Genomic DNA, 19,919 nt, shown 5'->3' on the forward strand with positions numbered 1-19,919 from the left:
CTATGACTAAGACACCATGAGGGACCACCATGATAGAGGCAATAGACAGGGGCGCTCAAAGTAAAAACACTATGATGGAGCAAAAATTAACGTAGTGGTGGACCATGATGGTGCACCATGATAGTGCTTCATTTTTGGTCTGAGAATCCCTACTACTATAATGATTTGGAATGTTGTACGATGTCGATTAGCTAATATGCTTCTGTCTGCATGGCCCTATGAGGGTCAGAGACGCTTAAGGGTTGATAAGGTAATGTGAGAAGAGATGCGTGGGTTACTGTGCTATCATGGTGTCTCTAGAAACTGATCATTAACGAGTCGAGGCACAGTGTACTCGGAGGCGAGTGAACAAAGGAGTGACAACGTCACGTGCCTTCTACGCTAAAACCCAAGGAGATACGACATCAAACGGCTCCCTTCTCGGCCTTACAGGCCCGACCTAAACCGAATGCTGAAGTATAATAGAAAAGCTAGTAAGAACGCCAACTTTGCATTCTAGATCTTCGGGCGTGACCTATTGTACTGATTTGGAATATATTCCGATGTCGATCAGCTAATATGCTTTTGTCTGCATGGCCCGACCTGAACCGAATGCTGAAGTATAATAAAAAGGCTAATGACAACGCTAAATTTGCATTCCGGCCCTTCGGCGGTGACCTATACGCATAAGATCGCTAATTAGAACTAAAAGTATAGCAAGAGAACAAGTAGATATCTATGTTGAGGCTTAATGGGGATTTTTCCACGCACATTATTAGTGCTATGAGACTCGCAGGGAAAACACATAAATAGGGGACCATGGGCACAGGACGAATACTTCAAAGTACAGAACGGACAGCAGAACTCTTCTACATTCCAGTCTCCCAAATCTTGGAAATTACCACTCCTTCCTCCTCTTCACTTTTTAGACACCATGAAGATCACGATACTCATCCTAAGCAGCCTTTGTCTACTGGTTCAGTCAGACAACATCGATTGCCTCACAAGAATTGGAGATACCACGAATTGTCGGGCAACTATTCACGCCGATGAACTTGGCTTTTGTCCGGGCGGATATCAAAGCGACACCCAGGAGGTAAATGGACAACCACCAGGCACATTTTGCACTCGACTTTGCACCGCTGAAGAAAATTCTGACTGCAACCAAGCCAATTGTCAAGACTATACGAGCGCGTGTCGAGAGGGAACACCCATATCTTGCACCTTAGCAGTTCAACACTGTGACGGTGTTGTATCGGATCACGTGTGCAGCCTCGCTCCCAAGTATGGAAAATGCCTGTACACCAACAAATGTCAAGACAAATCTGAGACCACCTGTTGTCCATCCAATGAGAAGATGGAAACCTTTGCTATTCTAATCATAGGTGTCTTAGGAGTCCAAGGCCAAAAACCAGAGGCTCTATACTTTAGTCTCTGTGGCGTTGATAATATCGTATCTATTGATGCCTTGAGGACGGAATATGCTGCCCATGGTACAACAATTAAAAAAAGTAATGTACCTATCTGTCCTAAGGCCACAGAGTACAGAGCCATAAACGAGACACTCTCGGCCCCTCGCGATCTGGATGCTATAGTTGCTCAAAATGAGGCCATCTGCAAATCCAACGGAGGAGTATTCAATACAGAGATCGAGAAGTGAGATGAGACTTGGAAACACACCGACAAAGGATGATATCTTCCAAATATTAGATAATGTCATGATTGAACCAACATTCAATCTGGATATTACGTGATATGGTCATGTGATAAGGCAGGATGAACGGAATTGCCGGAACAAAGCAATCGTATTGGAACATTGACTCGAGATGTCGTGATATGGATCATAGGATGATGGAACACTAGCTTGTGTACTTGAGGAGTTTTTCTTGCTCCTTTTCTTTCTTTCCTCCTTAGTTCGTTGTCCTATTCTGTAACTACCTATATTGAATCCTCCGGTACACGGTTTATCATTAATAACCCTAATTAAATTATCAATTGAAGCTATACCGATCGCTAAGAGATGATGACTAAGGAAGAAGTAACATTGGTAATGACGGACTAGCAGAAGTTCTGTCCCCGCTGTCGGACAGCACTTCCTTAGTCATCAATGGAGAGACGGAAGCCCTAAAATTAGACCTTCCCTGACCGCAGACCATCAAAGAGTAAAACATTTGCTATGCCGCGAATAGAATGCCCTCTTCGAGTTATAAAGCAATTTTCCTTTGAAGAGGGAAGAGGGAAGAGCGAACGAGAAATGAATGACACGTCGTATCTTTATAGATACGGTAACCATTGACTGCGCCATAATCCGCAGATACTTGAAACAAGGATGTGGCATGTATGGCAGCAGAGTCGCCTCATTATATCCTTCATGGTTATAGTTTTTGCATATCGGCGGAGTAACGTTAGATCTTTGCAAACCAAGCTTCGACATCGTGCAATATACAATGTCTTTACGCGAAATGGAAGGCATTAATGAATTTAAAACGTAGGATTGCATATATAAACGCCGTTGTCTGTGCCAAACCACAAATGGTGCTTGAAAGTGCCTTTATTGGGGCTACGATGTCTGATGAAGCGAGAAGTAAGTGGGTAAGAGAAGGGTTCTCGGCATATATCAGCCTTGTACTCCTGACTGCATATAAAGCCCGGCGGTTACCTGAGACTTACCCCTGTACTCTGGGAACTCGGAAACATCCATGTGTTGTATCTAGATAGCCTAGACCTGAACAACTTAATGGGGGTGTGATGTAATGAATCCTGATACATTCGCTTCTTAGCCATGCCCACAGCCTCATGAAGTCACTTGTATGAATTGCTATCGTGCACTGAGCCCCCAACTCTTCTGGACTAGGTCGGTAAATAAATAGAGGCACGTTTCAAAACTCCGAGATCTATTTGTCTGGGCTCAACTAAAGGTTTTACTCAGACATTCATGCACGTAACGTGGAGAGGACAAGGATGCACCGTTTTGACTGAATATTGACCTTGCCAAGACATCAAAGCAAGAAGTCGTCCGACACGTGTGAGCCTTGCAGGATCTCAGGTACTCATAGTGAGCTCTGCTGCTGCCCAATTATTATACTTATCCCACTCACCTTTGGCGCTCGGTGGGGCCTAGGCGAGTTCTTGGTGAATGGCTAGTCTGGGGGTACAATTTCGATGTCTTGTGCCGCCAAGACTAGGTTGGCCGGAGAAACGGGATCTTCCGCGCAGCATTTCTCCTTTGCCATCGACAACCTTATCCATAACTCAACGTCTGCTAGGTATTGGATATACTTCATATCGCCACAATGTATTCCCTTCAAGTCCGGATTTCATTCACTTCAGCGCTTTACACCTCGCCAGCGCTGGTCTACGACTTCAAGGTCCCTTGACCGTATCGTGCTGATCGCCTAGACTTTGACAGGGCCAGATCTTGATATCAATAATGGCGCCTCCTCTACTCACGGCACAAGATTGCGAAGGAGCGGTACATCTCATTGTTGGATCAAACCCTTTGGCAAGTGCCAGATGCGGTAAAAGCATCGAAGCTGGCGCCAAGCCGAAGATTGTTGCTCCCACAAATTCAGAGGTCCATTACGTCCTAGCAAAATTGATCGAGGATGGTCAGGTCCAATGGATCAAGAAGAGCTTTGAGGATGGAGATCTTACATCCCAGGGCAGAGAAGAGGTGGACTATGTGGTTGATGCTGTTTTGGTGACATCAAGCAGCAACACCGCACGGAATACGCATATATCCCAACTGTGTAGGAGGAAGCGCATCCCGGTCAATGTGATTGATGCACCCAATCTTTGCACGTTTACCCTCCTCTCGACACACTCAGATGGACCGCTACAAATTGGCATTACAACGTCTGGAAAAGGATGTAAGCTTGCTTCACGTATTCGCCGAGAAGTAGCGGCTTTGTTACCGCCCAGGCTCGGTGAGGCTGTGGAACGGCTCGGAGTGATGAGGAGGAGGATATGGGAGGAAGATCACAAGACGTATCAATATGGAGGCATCGCACAAGAAGCGGAAGATGATGACGCACCATCTCAGAGGCCAGCGTTCAATCGTCTGGTCTCAGAAGACGATGTGGGAGCGGCGAAGACAAGAAGATTGCGGTGGCTTTCACAAATCTGTGAATATTGGCCGCTTAGACGCTTAGCCTCCATTACAGATGATGACATAGAGGCCGTCCTACAATCCTACTCTTCCTCGACTCAGCAATTGCAGCAGCCCTTCGACGGCGCAAGCCTAAACAATGGCATCCGCGCAAAACCTCAAATCATACTTGCGGGATCTGGACCTGGCTCGCCTGCACTACTCACCATGGCGACCCATCGGTCGATTCAAAATGCCTCATTGATCCTAGCCGACAAGCTTGTACCGGCACCCGTGCTCGACCTAATACCTCGGCGAACACCTGTCCATATCGCCCGTAAATTCCCCGGCAACGCGGACGCCGCCCAAGAAGAGTTCCTGCAATTAGGACTAGAAGCCTTAAAGAAGGGCCATACCGTACTCCGCCTCAAACAAGGCGATCCCTATGTCTATGGGCGGGGCGCAGAGGAATTTGCATTCTTCAGATCGCACGGCTTTACCCCTGTCGTGCTTCCTGGAATCACGAGCTCTCTCTCAGCACCATTGTTCGCAGCGATACCTCCAACACATCGAAGTGTTGCCGATCAAGTCTTGATATGTACTGGTACAGGCAGAAAAGGCGCTGCGCCAGAACCCCCACCTTACATCCCAACGCAGACTGTGGTATTCCTGATGGCCTTACACAGACTGACCTCGCTTATTGATGCCTTGACGGGAGCTGTGTCGACTTCTGATCCGAGCGAAAAGACAAGAGAGCCGAAACATTGGCCTCAAGAAGTACCATGTGCGGTGATTGAGAGAGCATCTTGCCCCGATCAACGAGTCATCAGGAGCACCTTGCAACATGTGTGTGCTGCAATCGAGGAAGAGGGAAGTCGGCCACCGGGTCTTCTAGTCGTTGGTTGGAGCTGCCAGGTACTTATGGACTTGAATGGGAAGGGGCGATGGATCACCGAAGAAGGTTTTGCTGGCCTTGACGATATTGGAGGTCATCCAGACCTTGTTTAGCAAATCACAAATCAAGTCCTTCGTTAAGGGCAGGGTCTTAAGGGCTATCGCCAAATGGATCAAGTATTGGACCGTCTAACATTTCACGTGGACATATCATCGCTCTCTGTCTTAATTTACCTTCTTCTCTATCTTCAATGGTTTGACGCCCAGCCCATTCCGATTTCGATAGAAATAAATATCTTTCCCCAGCTTCTCGGCGCCCTCGCTCGGCTCGACCCACTGACACCACCTCACGCTAAGCCACAAGCTCTTCAAAAATCCCACCGATCCTTCCTGAGTATTTGACCGGTAATGCTCCCCCATGACAGGCTTGATGGCCTCCGTCGCCTCGTCAGCGTGATAAAACGGAATTGTCGAGACGTAGTGGTGGAGAACGTGGGTTTCGATGATGCCGTGGAAAAGGGAGCGGCCGATGAAGCCAAACTCGCGATCGATGGTTGCGGCGGCACCGCGAGTGAAATTCCAAGTTTGCGCGCCGTAGTGGGCCAGCGTGGGATCGGTGTGTTGGAGATAAGTAATGGCGACTACTCAACGCATATTAGTTGCAGAGTCCAAAGGCAAAGGGGTGTGGTGGACTGACCAAGCCAGTGGTTCACCCACAGATACGGCAGGAAGTAGTGCAGGGCAACATTTCCCCAGCCATAACACTGCGCCATCTCGTACAGGAAAATTGCCGTCAGGCCCAGCCCGAGATCGCTGAGCGCGATATACTTCGCATCTTTGGCATCGTACAACGGACTCGAGGGACTGAAATGATTCACGCCGCCTCCAAGCCCATTCCGTTTCCCCTTGCCTCTTCCCTCCGTCTGTCGCGAGTGGAAATTATGGCCGGTGTTGTTCTGCAGAAGATACAGCGGCCACCCGATCAGCTGGCGAGCGAATAGCACCAAGGCAGTAACGATCGGCGCCTCCTCCGTCAACTCGTGCAGTTCGTGGACTCCCCTCCTGATCCGAGACGCATAGATCTCGCGTGTTTTCGGCAGGAAGACCATGTCGCGCTCCATGTGCCCCGTGGATTTATGGTGTTTCCCGTGCGAGATCTTCCAGGAGAAGTAGGGGACCAGCAGGGCGGAGTGCAGGATCCAGCCCGTGGTGTCGTTCAGCGTTTTGGAGGGGGAGAAGGATTGGTGGCCGCATTCGTGGGCGAGGACCCACAGGCCGGTGCCGAAGAGACCTTGGATGAAGCCGTAGAGTGCCCAGAGGAAGAAACGTATGGAGATGGAGGGAATGTGGACTGGGGTGTTGTAGGTTGTGAAGAGGTAGAAGGTTGTGGCTAGGAGGGCGATGTCGCGCAAGATGTAGGCGAAACCGCGGAGAGGGGAGCGCTCGAAGCAGTGGGAGGGGATTGCATCGCGGATTTGTTTGATGGTGAAATCTGGGATCTTGAATTCTGTACCGTAGGTGTTGAGGAGCTGGCCGTAGTCTGATGAGGGGGAGCAGATGGCTCAATTCTGGTTGTGTTGCTCATGATGGTGATTTGACTGCGGAGAAGAGAAAGAGAATAAGTCAATTTAGATTTTATGATTCTTTAAAGAAAAAGATGGTTGTGATGTGGTACACCACGCTAGCGAAGCGAGGTAGAAATTTCCACATTTTTTGTTGGGGATCTTCAGCCTTGGCTATCGATATTGGCGTCAGTTTAATGATCGATAAGACTTATGCAAGGGGCCCGTCGGCGATCTGTCTCACCGCTTGCAGCTCTAGCAGCTTTAGTAGATCTTAGTGGCTCCATTTTGAGCAGACTAGGCTTGTTGCAGTTTTGGGGCTAAGTTCAAGCCTATCAAAGAGTAATTGTGAGGCTCAAAGAATGATTGTGGTGGAATCTACTCTAGCCAGTCTTGTTTTCAGCCAGTAACATATCTAACAGTCAGTAAACTCATATATATAGATATCAAGTCGAACGAACCCCATAGAATAGGGGCTACATGATGTTATCGACCGTTGCAGACAAACAAAGTAATTGAGGCAAGCGGACTGGCTATGCGATGCCAATGATTTTGTTTTGCTACGTGAACAGATCTGTGGCTTTACTGTCAGGCCCAGCCAGTACGGTCTGCTGTTGAGTAGCCCTCTTCTTCAGCACATTCTCAATAAATGCCTCTCCCGCCTTGTACGAGCTCCTTACCAAAGGTCCACTCGCACAATACAAGAATCCCATCTCCAGCGCCCTGATCCTCCACAATTCAAACACCTCCGGCGTCACATACTCCGTCACAGGCATATGCCTCTTCGTAGGCTGCATGTACTGCCCAAACGTAACCACATCAACATCCACCTTCCTCAACTCCCTCAACATCTCCCAAAGCTGGTCCTCCGTCTCCCCCAACCCGAGCATCACACTCGTCTTTGTGATAACCCCCGGCTTACTAACCTTCGCATGCCTCAACACCTCCAGACTCTGCCGAAACTTCGCCCGCCGATCCCTCGCCATCGGCGTCAACGCCTCCACAGTCTCCACATTGTGCGCATACACATCCAATCCACTCTTCGCCACCATCTCCACCATAGCCAGATCTCCCGCATAATCCCCCGTCAGCGCCTCCACCAGCATTCCCGGCGCTTTCGCCTTAATCTTCCGCACCGTCTCGGCGAAATGCGCTGCCCCGCCATCCGCGAGATCGTCCCGGTCTACGGACGTGAGAACCACGTAGCCCAGCCCCCACCGCTTCAAAGCCTCCGCCGTGTGTTCCGGCTCATGCGGATCCAGCGGCGGAGGCGCTTTGGCCGTTTTCACGCTGCAGAATCTGCAGCCCCGCGTACACGTGTCGCCCATCAGCATGATAGTGGCCGTGGCGGCAGACTTGTCCGATCCGCCCCAGCATTCTGAAATATTCGGACACCGGGCTTCTTCACAGACAGTGTGAAGATTCAGCCCCCGCAGATCTTTCTTGATTTGTTTGTAGTTCGAGTTGTTGGGGATGGAGGTCTGCAGCCAGGAGGGCAGTCGGGTTATTTCTTTTTGTTTCCCGCCGGGCTTGCCGACTGTGGCTTTGCGAATTTGCGTGCCGCCTTGGAGGTTGGGGTGTGTGCCGGAGACGAAGTCGAAGAGCGAGGGGCCGGCGTTGAGGCGGTCGGTGAATTTGGTTTCGCGCCGGGGTGGAGGGGTCGAAGAAGGGGATGGCTCGGTGGGTTCTGAGACGGCGGTGGCGAGGGTGCGGTGGAAGGGAAGGATTGTCGGAGATGAAGAGATGGAGGCGTTCGAGTATCGTAGTCTAGGGATTTTAGGCGCCATGTCTGAGGCTGTATATATAGCGAAATATGACTGATATGAACAATAAGAGAAGAAATACTCTGAGCCAACGGGAATTTTGATGATGACCCAATGATGCAAGATTAGATAAGAAAGATCACGCCAGGCTAGCTACGGGTATCTGAAAGCTTAAATATGGGCTTGCATCTAGATGGCAAATCTGTAGAGAAGCCATTGTTCTTGTTGATATTGTGATGATTCGCTCCAAGGCAGCTGGGAGACTCTGTGCCTCTTGTTCAAATCAGCTGCTACATCTGTACACCTACGGACTCACAGCACCTCCCGTTATTGCTCGTCATGGACCACGTCGCTGGGCAAAACAGGCTCTGCCACAACTACCATACCAAGGATCGCGACGATTCACGCAGCGAACGCAGATTCGCGACGCTGCTGATGTCGCCAATTCCAGTGTACAGCAAAACGCCGTTAAAGAGGCGAAAACACCGGAAGAGATAGAGGCTATAGCGCGTCAAGCTCGCCAGATGTTTGGAGAGACCCTTCCAAAAAATTTCTTGTCAACACAAGAATACAATTTATATGAACGTTTATATGGTCCACCTGTGGCCGCAACTAGCTATGCAGAGTTAAAGGCTCTGTCACCGGATATGGATGAAGACGCTGAGACATTAGATGAGTCGGTCCAAAGTGTGTCCCAGATACAGCTGGCCGACGGTAATTGGGAGGACATTGTCTCTAGCGAAGAAAGCAGACTGAGAGAAGAAGAAGAAGAAGAAGAAGAAGATCTTGAGGAGGATGATTTGAAGATCGAAACCGAAGATGCTACGGAAGTTGTAGAGGAAAATCATGACGAAATTGATGGTACGCATCCGGAAGAGGAACAAAAATCTTCAATTGTTCAAGCACAAGAGGAATTCAATGCTCGGGTTGAAACTGCACGAGCGAATGCCGCAATAGAATTCGAAGAGCAGGAAGCCCAAGTAGTGGCAGAAGAGCAGGAGGCCGAGTCAGAGGAAGAAGTGCTAGATCATGAGGCTCCTCTGGAAGATTCAGCAGACGAGCCGCTTAGATTGGTGAAACAGAAGTCTTTCGAGGAAGAGCAATATGATGAGGTAGAAGGTTATCCTGGGGGGGCGACTCTGCACGGACTCATCCTGTAACAGCTGCGGGTCGGTCTGGCACATCGCCTAGCACAATTCAACTTCCTGTAGACACTCTCGTCAACCCAACGTCAGATATACTTGCAAGCGCCTCAAACAAGCATCTTTCAGAAGTTGCACACAAAGTTTTTGGAGGTGCTGGATTTCCGAACTCCACTGTTACAATGAAGAGACCAAACCTCAAACAAGAGCCAATTGGACTAGAAGCCAATCAGCACTTCATGAGTGAGATGGAGGGCAATGCCTTCCTGACAGCCATCATGCCAGGTGCTTATGCGTCAATTTTGAGCATCTTGGTTGAGGTAAGGAAGCGACTTGGCAGTGAGTGGCTCCAAAATCTCATGCGTAGACCAGAAGGTCCGCGTGTGCTGGATGCTGGTGCAGGTGGCGCAGGCGTGCTCGCCTGGCGTGAGGTTCTCAGAGCCGAATGGGAAAGTGGCTATCCTGAGGGTACCTCAAAAGAAGAACACCCGCCACATGGCAAATCGACCGTCGTGACTGGATCTGACGTTCTACGGCATAAAGCGAGTAGGTTGCTTGACAACACCACATTCATACCTCGTCTACCAGATTATGATCCATCACAGCATCATCCATCTTTAGAATCGAATAACCCGCAACCCAGAAAGCAATATGATGTCATCATAGCGCCATACACACTATGGACCTTACGTGAGGATTACATGCGCAAATACCAAATTCAAAACTTCTGGTCACTCTTGGATCCCAAAGGAGGCGTTTTGATTCTTCTGGAGAAGGGGGTAGCCAGAGGATTTGAGTTGATTGCAGGTGCTCGAGAAAACTTACTAAGGTACCACATATCATCTCCTGAATCTGCAGAAATCGATGATTCTGTTCAAGCTACCTCTGAAAATCAATTTGGCCCAAGAGACAAAGGCATGATCATTGCTCCATGCACTAACCACGTCAAGTGCCCAATGTTTATCACAGCGGGACGTAGAGGTCGAAAAGACTTTTGTCACTTCTCACAGCGATTCATCAGACCCCCATACCTTCAAACACTGTTTGGCGGCGGAAGTGCAAATCATGAAGATGTCAATTTCAGCTATATCGCTCTTCAACGAGGGGTAGACCAGCGTCAAGATCTTGAATTCGAGCAAGGCGGAAAGGCAGCGGAAGCGGCTTTCAAAGGCTATGGATTTGAAGATGATGAGCAAGAGGATGTTGATGAATCTTCCGACAAAGCCATTGAGCCTCTGACATTTCCGAGAAGTATTCGACCTCCACTAAAGCGACACGGGCATGTCATCATTGATGTCTGCACTCCCGCGGGTAAGATTGAGCGATGGACGGTTCCAAGATCATTCAGCAAGCAGGCATACAGAGATGCTCGAAAGTCGAAATGGGGTGATCTCTGGGGACTCGGCGCAAAATCTAGGGTGCTGGCCAACATTCGAGTTGGACGAGACGAAACAAGAACACCAGATGAAATGTTTCCCGAATCAGGCGATAGGAAGGGCGAGAAGAGTAGGAAGCCTAGTGCAGATTCGCCACCGAAGGCTCGCTCACGACCAAATATAAGGACGAAGAAGCCTTCGAAAATGAAGCATAAGAAGTTGGTGGTTGAGGAGTGAGCTTGGAGGAACAGATCTTGCCCATTATTAATGAAGCTGGCACCATGACCTTGAATGGTGAAAGTCATTCAACCGGAGTCTCACTAGTACACATCACATGTACGTCGCCGACCTTCAGAGCGCAGCTGTTCATGGACAGAGCAAGCAACTCCTCACGAACGAGATGGCACAGCCGACCAGCGTTCTCACCGACCAGGATTTCTCCGAGCTCAATGTCCTGCTGGTGGGCCCGATGGGTTGATGATAACCATCATTCAGAAGGGCTTTCTCATTTTAGCGAAAAGGGTTTGACCAACTGATCGCATTCAGGACGTTGAACTATACCATGGAGACAGCCGTCTGTACAAAGACTCTTCACTCCGTTGTCGTCCCCACGTCTTTGAGGAGCAGGAATTCCTATTTTACACAGATAGAGTGCCCATCTCTCTGTATATATCACTTAAGGCTAATGCTAATGGCTTTACTCTAAAAATATATAATTCCTCATCTCTTCATGCTAAGTAGACGTCGCATCTCCCTCTGATCTCTTCCGACGCATACCAAAGGCCGAAGGTGTTGTGGATGACGACAATGACAAGCCACGACCAGCTTGACAAAGGTCCTTGTCTATGTTCTTGTTACTGTGAGATACGCTTTTGTTCCTGGGATCAAGCCATTGTCTTCACGAGTATCAATGAATTTCCTCCTTCATCATCATTGTTGCTTGACGACAGGGTTATTGTTCAAAAAAAGCCGTTTGTTCTTTGAGGTCCTGTGTCACCGCCTTTGCTCCCTGTTCATAAAAAGCTCGAAGCCGCCGACTCATTTCTGTTCTGCATCAATTCTCATCTCGTCCTCATCATACCAACTCATCATCAACTCTTACCACACTCACATCGCAAGCTTCAGATTCGATCTCCAATTTCCAAGACATCAATCACAAATTACAATGGATCGTCTTATGAAGCTTAATGGTGTGTCGAAGAAGCTGGCATCTGGAACTCATACAAGCTCGAGCCGACATGAATCGAAGCCTTCAAGCAGTAGCCATCATGGCTCACATCACGGCTTGAGCTCACACCATGGCTCGAGCTCACACCACGGGTCTAGCTCCCACCACGGGTCTAGCTCCCATCATGGGTCTAGCTCCCATCATGGGCCTAGCTCCCATCACGGTTCAAGCTCCCACCATGGTTCGTCACATACATCTCGCCCTCGATCGCACACGGTCGGCACCACGTCGCACCACGACTCCCATCATTTAACGAGCTCGCACAAATCAGGAACTTCGTCTTCTTCCGGTCGCTCGCGTGAGCTTGTGGCCATCAATGAGAGCCCGTCGGAGAAGGAGATGAGGGAGAAGAAGTCGCATTCTTCTTCACATCATGGCTCCTCTCACCACGGATCATCGCGATCCCGCGCGAGTTCAGTGGACAGCTATGCGAGCCAAGAATCAGGAGTCACATCGAGAATGAGCGGCATGTCCCTCTCGCGTAACGGCAGTACAAGCCACCGAAGTGGTGCTAGCAGCCACCATAGTGGTAGCAGCAGTCATCGAAGCGGAACTAGCAGCAGCCGTAGCGGCGCTGTGACAAAGTATGATAACAGCACCAGCCGTAGCGGAGCCGTGACTAAGTATGACGCCGGTAGCAGCCGGACCGGAGCGCTGACGAAGTACGGTGGAAGCAGCCTACGCAATGTAGAGAGCGCCGGCGACTCGAAGCGTCCGGTAATCGTGAACAATTACATTGTCAAGAACACGAATATCAACGTTGACTTTGGCCATTCTCCGGGTGTTCCAAAGTCAGTGGAGATCGACACCGGGGATGGCTACCTGGATCAAATGTACAAAGGCCCAGCTAGCATGGACCCTTTCGACAATAGGCTGGGCGATTGCCACATTTGTAGCTGGTCTGCCGATACGATGGTTGGTGGGCTACCTATGTGCAGGACTTGCAAGAAAAATAGCCAGTGGTGAGGTAGCCATGATTGATTGATGGCGTACGAGTGGAAAATGAGAGAATTGGTCAACAAAAAAAGAAAAGAGGGAAAGGCTTGTTTGGCATTCGGTTGTACAGGCAGGCGTTTTTCTAGGATGGGGAGTTGGAGTTCATAGGCAGCAGACCTCCTTTTGCTGATTGTGCTATGGAAGCATGCTTGATTTTCCTTGAATATTATAATAACACAAAACGGTCATCTACCTCTACATCCTGATACTTTCCCTGACAGTGCCTTGCATCTTGCTTATCTCAAGGCTTTTTACTCTTTTCGATTTGTGCTTATGCTTCGAAACGAACTTTGGTCTCTTTTGACGTAAATGTTCCTGATGTCATGACATTCAGAAAAGCTATCCTTTTCTCATACTTACTCGCATTTGCCAGGCTGGCATATGAAGGAGTTGAAATCTTACATAGCAGATCGAGTTAGAAAAGAGAGAGGCAATCATGCGCGTGGAATGATAGAGGCATTTAAAGTGGCAATATAGATGTATGAATGAAGGAACATCTATCACAAAAGCCGTGCAGGCAAGCACAACGATAGAAAAATCTTGCCCACGAATTCTTGCCAACTTCCCATCCTCCTCCACCTACAAGCCCAATAACATCCGAGTACAGCACATCCAAAGCCGTCAGCCTAACCATCCATCACCTATTCCTCATCGTAACAATCTCAGTCAGAAGACTAGACGCAAATGCACTTATCCGTGTTGCAAGCGCCATTAGTGCAAGTATTGATGATATGCCAAGTGGGTCCGTCGCCTTTGCATTCAATCTATCCCCAGCCCAAACCCAAAAAGAGTCAGCCTATCTATTGCATCCAAAACGAACGACATCTTGATAGCTGAAGGATCTATGGAGGTACTTACGACCCTGCTCAAATCTGCAGAGCAGCTGGTGGCCATTTTGTTTTCAGGAGCACAGCCGGATCCGACCTTGTGGATGCCGCCGATGCAGTGGAGGGCGCGGTTTTCGAGTTCGGGGATCGCGTTGGGTATGGCGCTCACTGTCATTGTAAGGCCGGCGATGGCGGTGAAGAGGCGTTGGAGTTGCATGATTGGGCTGAGGTGAGCTTTGTGGATAATAGCTTAATTTGAGAGTCTTGGTGTGAAATAGAATGCTAGAGCTGCGATATTCAGGATCTAAGGGCTTGGTGAGATGGAAAAAGATTGATGTCTGCTGAGAATCATTTTGCCCGTTTTTATATCAGATGCGAGAGCTGATTTGGAACTTTGCGAGATTACTGTTGCAGTGGGTCGAATACATTGCACTCTCCGCTCTCGCAAGAATGATGAAAACGTTGCAGTGGCAGCACAAAGGACGATATCCACAGGACGTACGCTGACGCGTAAACATGACCGAGAAAGATCGCTGATGGTCGGTGGAGGTCACTAAAACGAATGCAAGGCGGCCATTGTTTCTTTGTTTTAACGGCTGTCATGTCATGGCTAAGCTTCCCATCATGGTCAAGCTTTTCGAACCTTGGTCCTCGCAAGACCACAGGCGCGACTTTCGGAATGTATGATCTTGCGAGCTCGATCCGATTGGTTGGGTGTTTCCACTGCGGAGCGAATTGAGGCCCACTTGGAATATCATCCTAGGTCATAGAGGATTCGCTGAATGCCTATACGTCGGTTTCTAGGATCACCAATGCAGTATGGTGGAAGTGGCTTCCAATCATCCCAAATATTTACCCACGTGGTTTAGCAGCACTTGCATTGGGCCCTGCATTGGAATTTCTCCTCTAATTTAGCTAATCCTCTTCAGCTCAAGTGGCCAGTCATTTGCAGTATCAAGCATCGGACCCAAGCATCAGGACGGCCTTGGACCTTGCCATCCGCGCGTCAACAATTTTGCGAGATGTGGGTCCATTTTCTCGGCGATATCTCTGCCCTCATTTTAGCAATCCGAGATGCTGCTCTTACTCCTTCATCGTATTTTCTTTCGCAATAGATGTTCATAATCCATTGTCTCCATACCTGACCAGTCATGGTAGCTTGGGTGGGTCACTTCGCTCGTGTAGATTGGGCATTCTACGACAGACGTCAGGTGACAGAATCTACTTCTCTGCAGAAAGGCTCTCCCGTTCGCTCGTGCTAGATGCTTGCGGTTCGGGGAGACTGACAACGCTTGGGGGATGGTGGTAAGACTAAATCAACTTACGAGAGGCGCTTACACTGGGTTTTCCCCACTTCGATGTTTAGGTGCTGTCATTCCACGAGAACCGCTGGCGCTGGTGAAACATATGGCGTGGATAATCGTGCTGTCTTTCTGAGACTCGGTGTGATGTGTTAGCCTCAAAGGTGCTACATGCGAGGGGAACATACCTTTGCTGTCCCAGTATCGCATATCTTTGGTTTTGTTGGTCAGCATACATTCTAGCTCAAAGTCCGCGCCTCTGGAGGAGACACTGGTAATGATGCTCCTGCACAGACTTCGCGATTCTGTACGAAGCCTTGACCCTAGACGCTCATGAGGTGAATCTCGCGAGATTATCTACACCACAGGCCTTGCCTTCTAGATTATTTTGCGAGCACTTCTCTACTCTGATAGGGCAATTGAAAAGTGTGGTGGCCAGTCGGCTGGACGCGTCACAGGGTATACGATTTTGGGCGAAATATTCGAGTAAAAGCCGAAAACCGTCCACAATTCATCCAGTGGTGTGGTCACATGCCTGACGCCTTCATTCTGATACGAAGGGTCAGAAAAACTTCTTTTCAAGGATGACGGCTTCGGTAGCTTCGGAACTGGCATTTGCTGACTACACCCTGATTCCCACTGATGCTAATATTGGAGGGTACTTCAAACAAATTCGGCCAGGGAAATCTTTCCGTCGAAGGGTACACATGAGGTTCTCGACATTTTATCCTATACTGTCTACGCGCTAAGTAAACTCCCTCCAAAGGCAATGAGAGTAGTTCGTTGGAATGTTTGAAGTGGCTGCGCGGGCGATCCAACGATAGCTTTACCACGCCTGGAAGACTTAGATTCGTGGCAAAGGCGTCTACGCCCATCCAAATGGTGGATCGACTCGAAGCACTTTGTGAGGGTAGACACCAGTACCACATAACGTGCACATAACATTGATTGTTTGAGAGAGGGTGATATCCCGGAGAGCAAAGTGAAGGAGAGCAGCACAGCTTTCATCACGTAGCCATAAATCTCAGACCCCGTGTGCCCTAGGGCAGTTAGCTCTCATCTGAAATAGGGGACTGTCTCGGGCCGCGATCTGCCGTGCCGTTTGACTCAGGGCAAGATTTCATCCCATCGCCGTATTGTTTGCCGTTCTGCCATTGCCCCTCCATCTTTAGATTGTAAGATGAGGATCAAGCCTTACTGGTGTACAGTACTTTATTCACCGACTTACTATGTATAGAAGAACTTGAGCCAACCAACTAGCTACGAAGCAATCAGCCCCCAATATCGTTTCGAGCGATGGATCGGCGCGAGCTCCTTCGTGGCTGGATTCAGCCTTGTGAAGCTGACCAGCAGAGATTAGACCTCGTCTCCCCCTTGGCTGTCCTATGCTCACGTTGCACGTTCAACCAGTCTACAGGAACGTGCAATGTTCCAGAACTCCACGCATCTACCAGCCCTCCAACAGCAAACATACCAACCCCTCAGTTCGCATTCTGCAGATCATGAGCTGAATTACCTCGATCGATCTCAGTCGCCTTCCCACTCAAGCTACTCTGCTTGGGACACCTACGACGCCGCTAGTATCCGCTCGCAAGCATCTCTCCTCTCAAGACATGACGCCGACGTTCCCTTCAATTCCAACGTTCAGAGGGCCAGGAAGCCCAGGCTCCCCGGCCTCAAGGCGTTTCGCTTCACTGGGTGGCGCGTAGGAGTCACATGGTGTGCCAGCATCACGACATTAGTCCTGCTCATCAATACCGTGTGGACCATTGCCGCATCTGCAAAATATGGAATCAAAAAAGGTCTGGGTACAATGCAACAGGGCAGCTGTGACGAGGCCAAAAATTTGAGTCTTTGGCTTCATTTTGGGATCAACGCGTTAAGCACAACCCTTCTCGCAGCGAGCAATTATTGCATGCAGTGTCTTGCGTCTCCAACACGCGACGAGGTAGATGCGGCTCATAGGAGAAGGAAGTGGCTTGATATTGGCGTCCCGAGCGTGCGCAATCTCTTCTACATCGCTCGAAGGCGTAGGGTATTGTGGTTGCTACTAGCGATTTCTGGTGTCCCACTTCATTTATTATACAACAGCGCAGTCTTCTCATCGCTGACTGCACAGGATTACCGAGTCTGGGCTGCCTCCCAGGAGGTGATAGACGCACCCAATCTTGAGGAAATTCTCCAGAATTCAAAGAACCCTTTCGGAAAGGTTGCTTATGGTACGCTAGAAGGAGCAAAATCATGGGGAAAAATGGACATCGTCGTGTGCACAAGCACTTACGCAAAACAGTTTGTCACAAGTCATGGTGACTTGGTCCTGATAACGCCAGATGTGAATATCACGGAGGCTGCCGCTCCAATTGTTGGGGAGGGTACTGAGACCTTCTCCACGGGAGGGACTGGATATGACTGGATGTGTCGAGGCTGGTGTTCGAGTAGTAACGAACCAATACAGGCTGCCAAACGCGGGTCGCTGGAGATTCCTTATCTTTATGATGGGGGTTCTTCTTTGTCTATCAAGAGCTGCCTAAGCAAACCAGCCGAAGAGCACTGTTCGGTACAATTCAGCGTGGTGATAATGTCTATCGTCATCGTCGCAAATGCTGTGAAAGCTTTCTGCATGTTTCTAATTCTACAACAACAACGGAAGGCTCCTCTAGTGACCATTGGTGACGCCGTGCAATCTTTCCTCAGAACCAACGATCCTGAAACTATCAACAAATGCCTTGCAGAGAGGAAAGATTTTCGGAGTTCGAATTGGCATGCCATGATCGAGCCCCGGTCCTTTCAAAACGTACGCCACTTCTGGTTCGCTGGTGCGAGTATAACTCGATGGCTGTCATGCAATATTCTGTAAGTCACAAGAAATGTCTACACAGCTCAAATATAATTATTTCGACCCATTTCATCCAATCACTCTCACAATTGTTGCAGGCTTTGCTCACACCTCGCTAACTTTTCTTAGCTGTATAATAACGTTGGTAGTAACCGGTTTCTTGTTGTCCATGGGCATGTCAAATCTCAACGATCGTTCTTTATCACATATTGCGCATCTAGGGTTCGGTGCTATCACTTCGGAGTCTTTGGCCTCATTTATAAACTCTAGGAGGATGTCACGTGAGACTGCGCTCTTTGTGAACATCATCATTGCCAACGCCCCACAGCCTCTTCTCTCCTTCCTCTTCCTGACCTACAACAGTCTCTACACCTGCATGTTAATGGTTGAGGAATGGTATGACTACGCGCATGAAGGCAAGCAACTACGAGTGACCGATCCCACGGGGCAGCAGCGATCGACTTACAGGCTTCAATTACCATACAAGTACGGCATACCCCTCGTAGTGCTGTCAGGAATACTGCACTGGCTAGTCTCGCAGACCATCTTCCTGGTTGATGTTGAAATGTATCGAGGCAACGAAATTGAAGCAGATAATCGTGTTATCACAATTGGATATAGTTGTATAGCCATCATCACGACCATCATCCTTGGATCATTCACAATTCTTGCCGGAATTCTCATGGGGTTCAGGAAATACAGAGGAGGCATGCCTCTGGCTGGGAGTTGTAGCGCGGCCATCAGTGCTGCTTGTCACCAACCCAGCTCGGACGCTGATGCTGCCGGGAAGACCTTATTGTGGGGCGTTCCAGAGGATGCCGCGAAGGACATGGCCAGTAACGGTAGCATGACGAACACAGGCGTGGGGCACTGCTGCTTTACGAGTCTCCCTGCGTTGCCGCCAGTTGAGGGTCAACTATACGCAGGCAAGACATTACAGGGAACGGCGCACAGTAAAAATGACTGACGAGGTTACTTCCTTCTCGACGCTTTTGACGCATAGGAAGTTGACAAACAATTTAGTGCCTGATGCCTGATGCGTTGCGCCCTCTTCTGGCTATTGCATCACGATGTAGTCTTCAGCGCGTCGGAAACGGACAAGAAAAGATGACCATCAAGACAACTGGGCGAAGGATCCTTTGAATTTGGCTAATTGTACATGGCCCGATCAACGTGGTCGATGATTGTTCAATGAAATATGACCAATCGATCGGTTCCCCCATTGGCTTCAGAGATCTGAGAAAGTATCATTTCATCATGTGACCTGGTTGTGCTGGTCTGACAGGAGCTGAACTGAAAGAGCAATGCTGAACGTCTCCGTTTTCGCTAACGACACCCCACATGACGGGCCGTGTCGTAATGTCGTCCTCTTCACCCAAAATATGGCATGCGGCGCTCAAAACGGCACTGCAATGGCCTGCTAAAGGCATTCCAGGACGATATTGCCGGCATCCTGTGAAAGTTATTGAGCAGAGCATGACACAACTAAGGATGAAGACGAGGAAGATACTCATGCAAGAGAATTCGCAGCCTATGGCCGTTTGGTTTTGCTGTTCTTTGCCATTTTGGTCATAAGCGATGATTTGGGCGAGAAATATGGATTGTGAGATGAGCCAATGCATCAAACCTGAGAAGATCATGAGCGATATGCTGTATAAATAAGGAAGTGAGAGAAAGTAGGTAGGTCTTTGCCCTTTTGTTGGTGCGGAGACTCGCAGTGGTTTGCGCTCGTAAGCAAAATCATTCCACTCTTTTTCCATGAGCATACAAGTGAATATACTGTTGTAGTTGAGATGTAAGATGCTAACTAGTAATTGAGGTAAGTTGGCGATTATTGAGAAAAGAAGAGGATCCGGTCGTGTTTTCGATATCTGTCCGGTAAAGGCAATCAGAGCAAGAGGGTCGATACGTCCAAGACCGAGGTTCCA

The 19,919-nt window shown here is 49.1% G+C and overlaps 7 protein-coding genes across 7 annotated transcripts; 5 read left to right on the forward strand and 2 right to left on the reverse strand.

Moving 5' to 3' along the window:
- Window positions 1-1,265: 1,265 nt before the first annotated feature.
- KY384_001160 (uncharacterized protein) lies at window positions 1,266-1,639 on the forward strand (the record flags this gene model as incomplete). The annotated part of the gene is made up of 2 exons (XM_044809692.1): window positions 1,266-1,278; window positions 1,365-1,639. 2 exons carry the CDS (start codon window positions 1,266-1,268, stop codon window positions 1,637-1,639), a joined length of 288 nt encoding a protein of 95 aa, XP_044673599.1.
- Window positions 1,640-3,409: 1,770 nt separating this feature from the next.
- KY384_001161 (uncharacterized protein) lies at window positions 3,410-5,074 on the forward strand (the record flags this gene model as incomplete). The annotated part of the gene is made up of 1 exon (XM_044809693.1): window positions 3,410-5,074. One exon carries the CDS (start codon window positions 3,410-3,412, stop codon window positions 5,072-5,074), a length of 1,665 nt encoding a protein of 554 aa, XP_044673600.1.
- Window positions 5,075-5,185: 111 nt separating this feature from the next.
- On the reverse strand, window positions 5,186-6,809 carry FAH12 (Oleate hydroxylase fah12; the record flags this gene model as incomplete). The annotated part of the gene is made up of 3 exons (XM_044809694.1): window positions 5,186-5,601; window positions 5,658-6,500; window positions 6,767-6,809. 3 exons carry the CDS (start codon window positions 6,807-6,809, stop codon window positions 5,186-5,188), a joined length of 1,302 nt encoding a protein of 433 aa, XP_044673601.1.
- A 273-nt stretch (window positions 6,810-7,082) lies between these two features.
- On the reverse strand, window positions 7,083-8,309 carry KY384_001163 (uncharacterized protein; the record flags this gene model as incomplete). Its single annotated transcript, XM_044809695.1, has 1 exon — window positions 7,083-8,309. One exon carries the CDS (start codon window positions 8,307-8,309, stop codon window positions 7,083-7,085), a length of 1,227 nt encoding a protein of 408 aa, XP_044673602.1.
- Window positions 8,310-8,521: 212 nt separating this feature from the next.
- Window positions 8,522-11,040, forward strand: KY384_001164 (uncharacterized protein; the record flags this gene model as incomplete). The annotated part of the gene is made up of 2 exons (XM_044809696.1): window positions 8,522-9,404; window positions 9,449-11,040. The coding sequence occupies 2 exons, from the start codon at window positions 8,522-8,524 to the stop codon at window positions 11,038-11,040; spliced, it is 2,475 nt and encodes an 824-aa protein (XP_044673603.1).
- Window positions 11,041-12,101: 1,061 nt separating this feature from the next.
- On the forward strand, window positions 12,102-12,997 carry KY384_001165 (uncharacterized protein; the record flags this gene model as incomplete). Its single annotated transcript, XM_044809697.1, has 2 exons — window positions 12,102-12,247; window positions 12,709-12,997. 2 exons carry the CDS (start codon window positions 12,102-12,104, stop codon window positions 12,995-12,997), a joined length of 435 nt encoding a protein of 144 aa, XP_044673604.1.
- Window positions 12,998-16,581: 3,584 nt separating this feature from the next.
- On the forward strand, window positions 16,582-18,958 carry KY384_001166 (uncharacterized protein; the record flags this gene model as incomplete). The annotated part of the gene is made up of 2 exons (XM_044809698.1): window positions 16,582-17,949; window positions 18,035-18,958. 2 exons carry the CDS (start codon window positions 16,582-16,584, stop codon window positions 18,956-18,958), a joined length of 2,292 nt encoding a protein of 763 aa, XP_044673605.1.
- Between the last annotated feature and the right edge of the window lie 961 nt (window positions 18,959-19,919).

This window comes from Bacidia gigantensis (genome assembly GCF_019456465.1).
Source record: "Bacidia gigantensis strain McMullin 20006 chromosome Unknown contig_125, whole genome shotgun sequence".
NCBI lineage: Eukaryota > Fungi > Ascomycota > Lecanoromycetes > Lecanorales > Ramalinaceae > Bacidia > Bacidia gigantensis.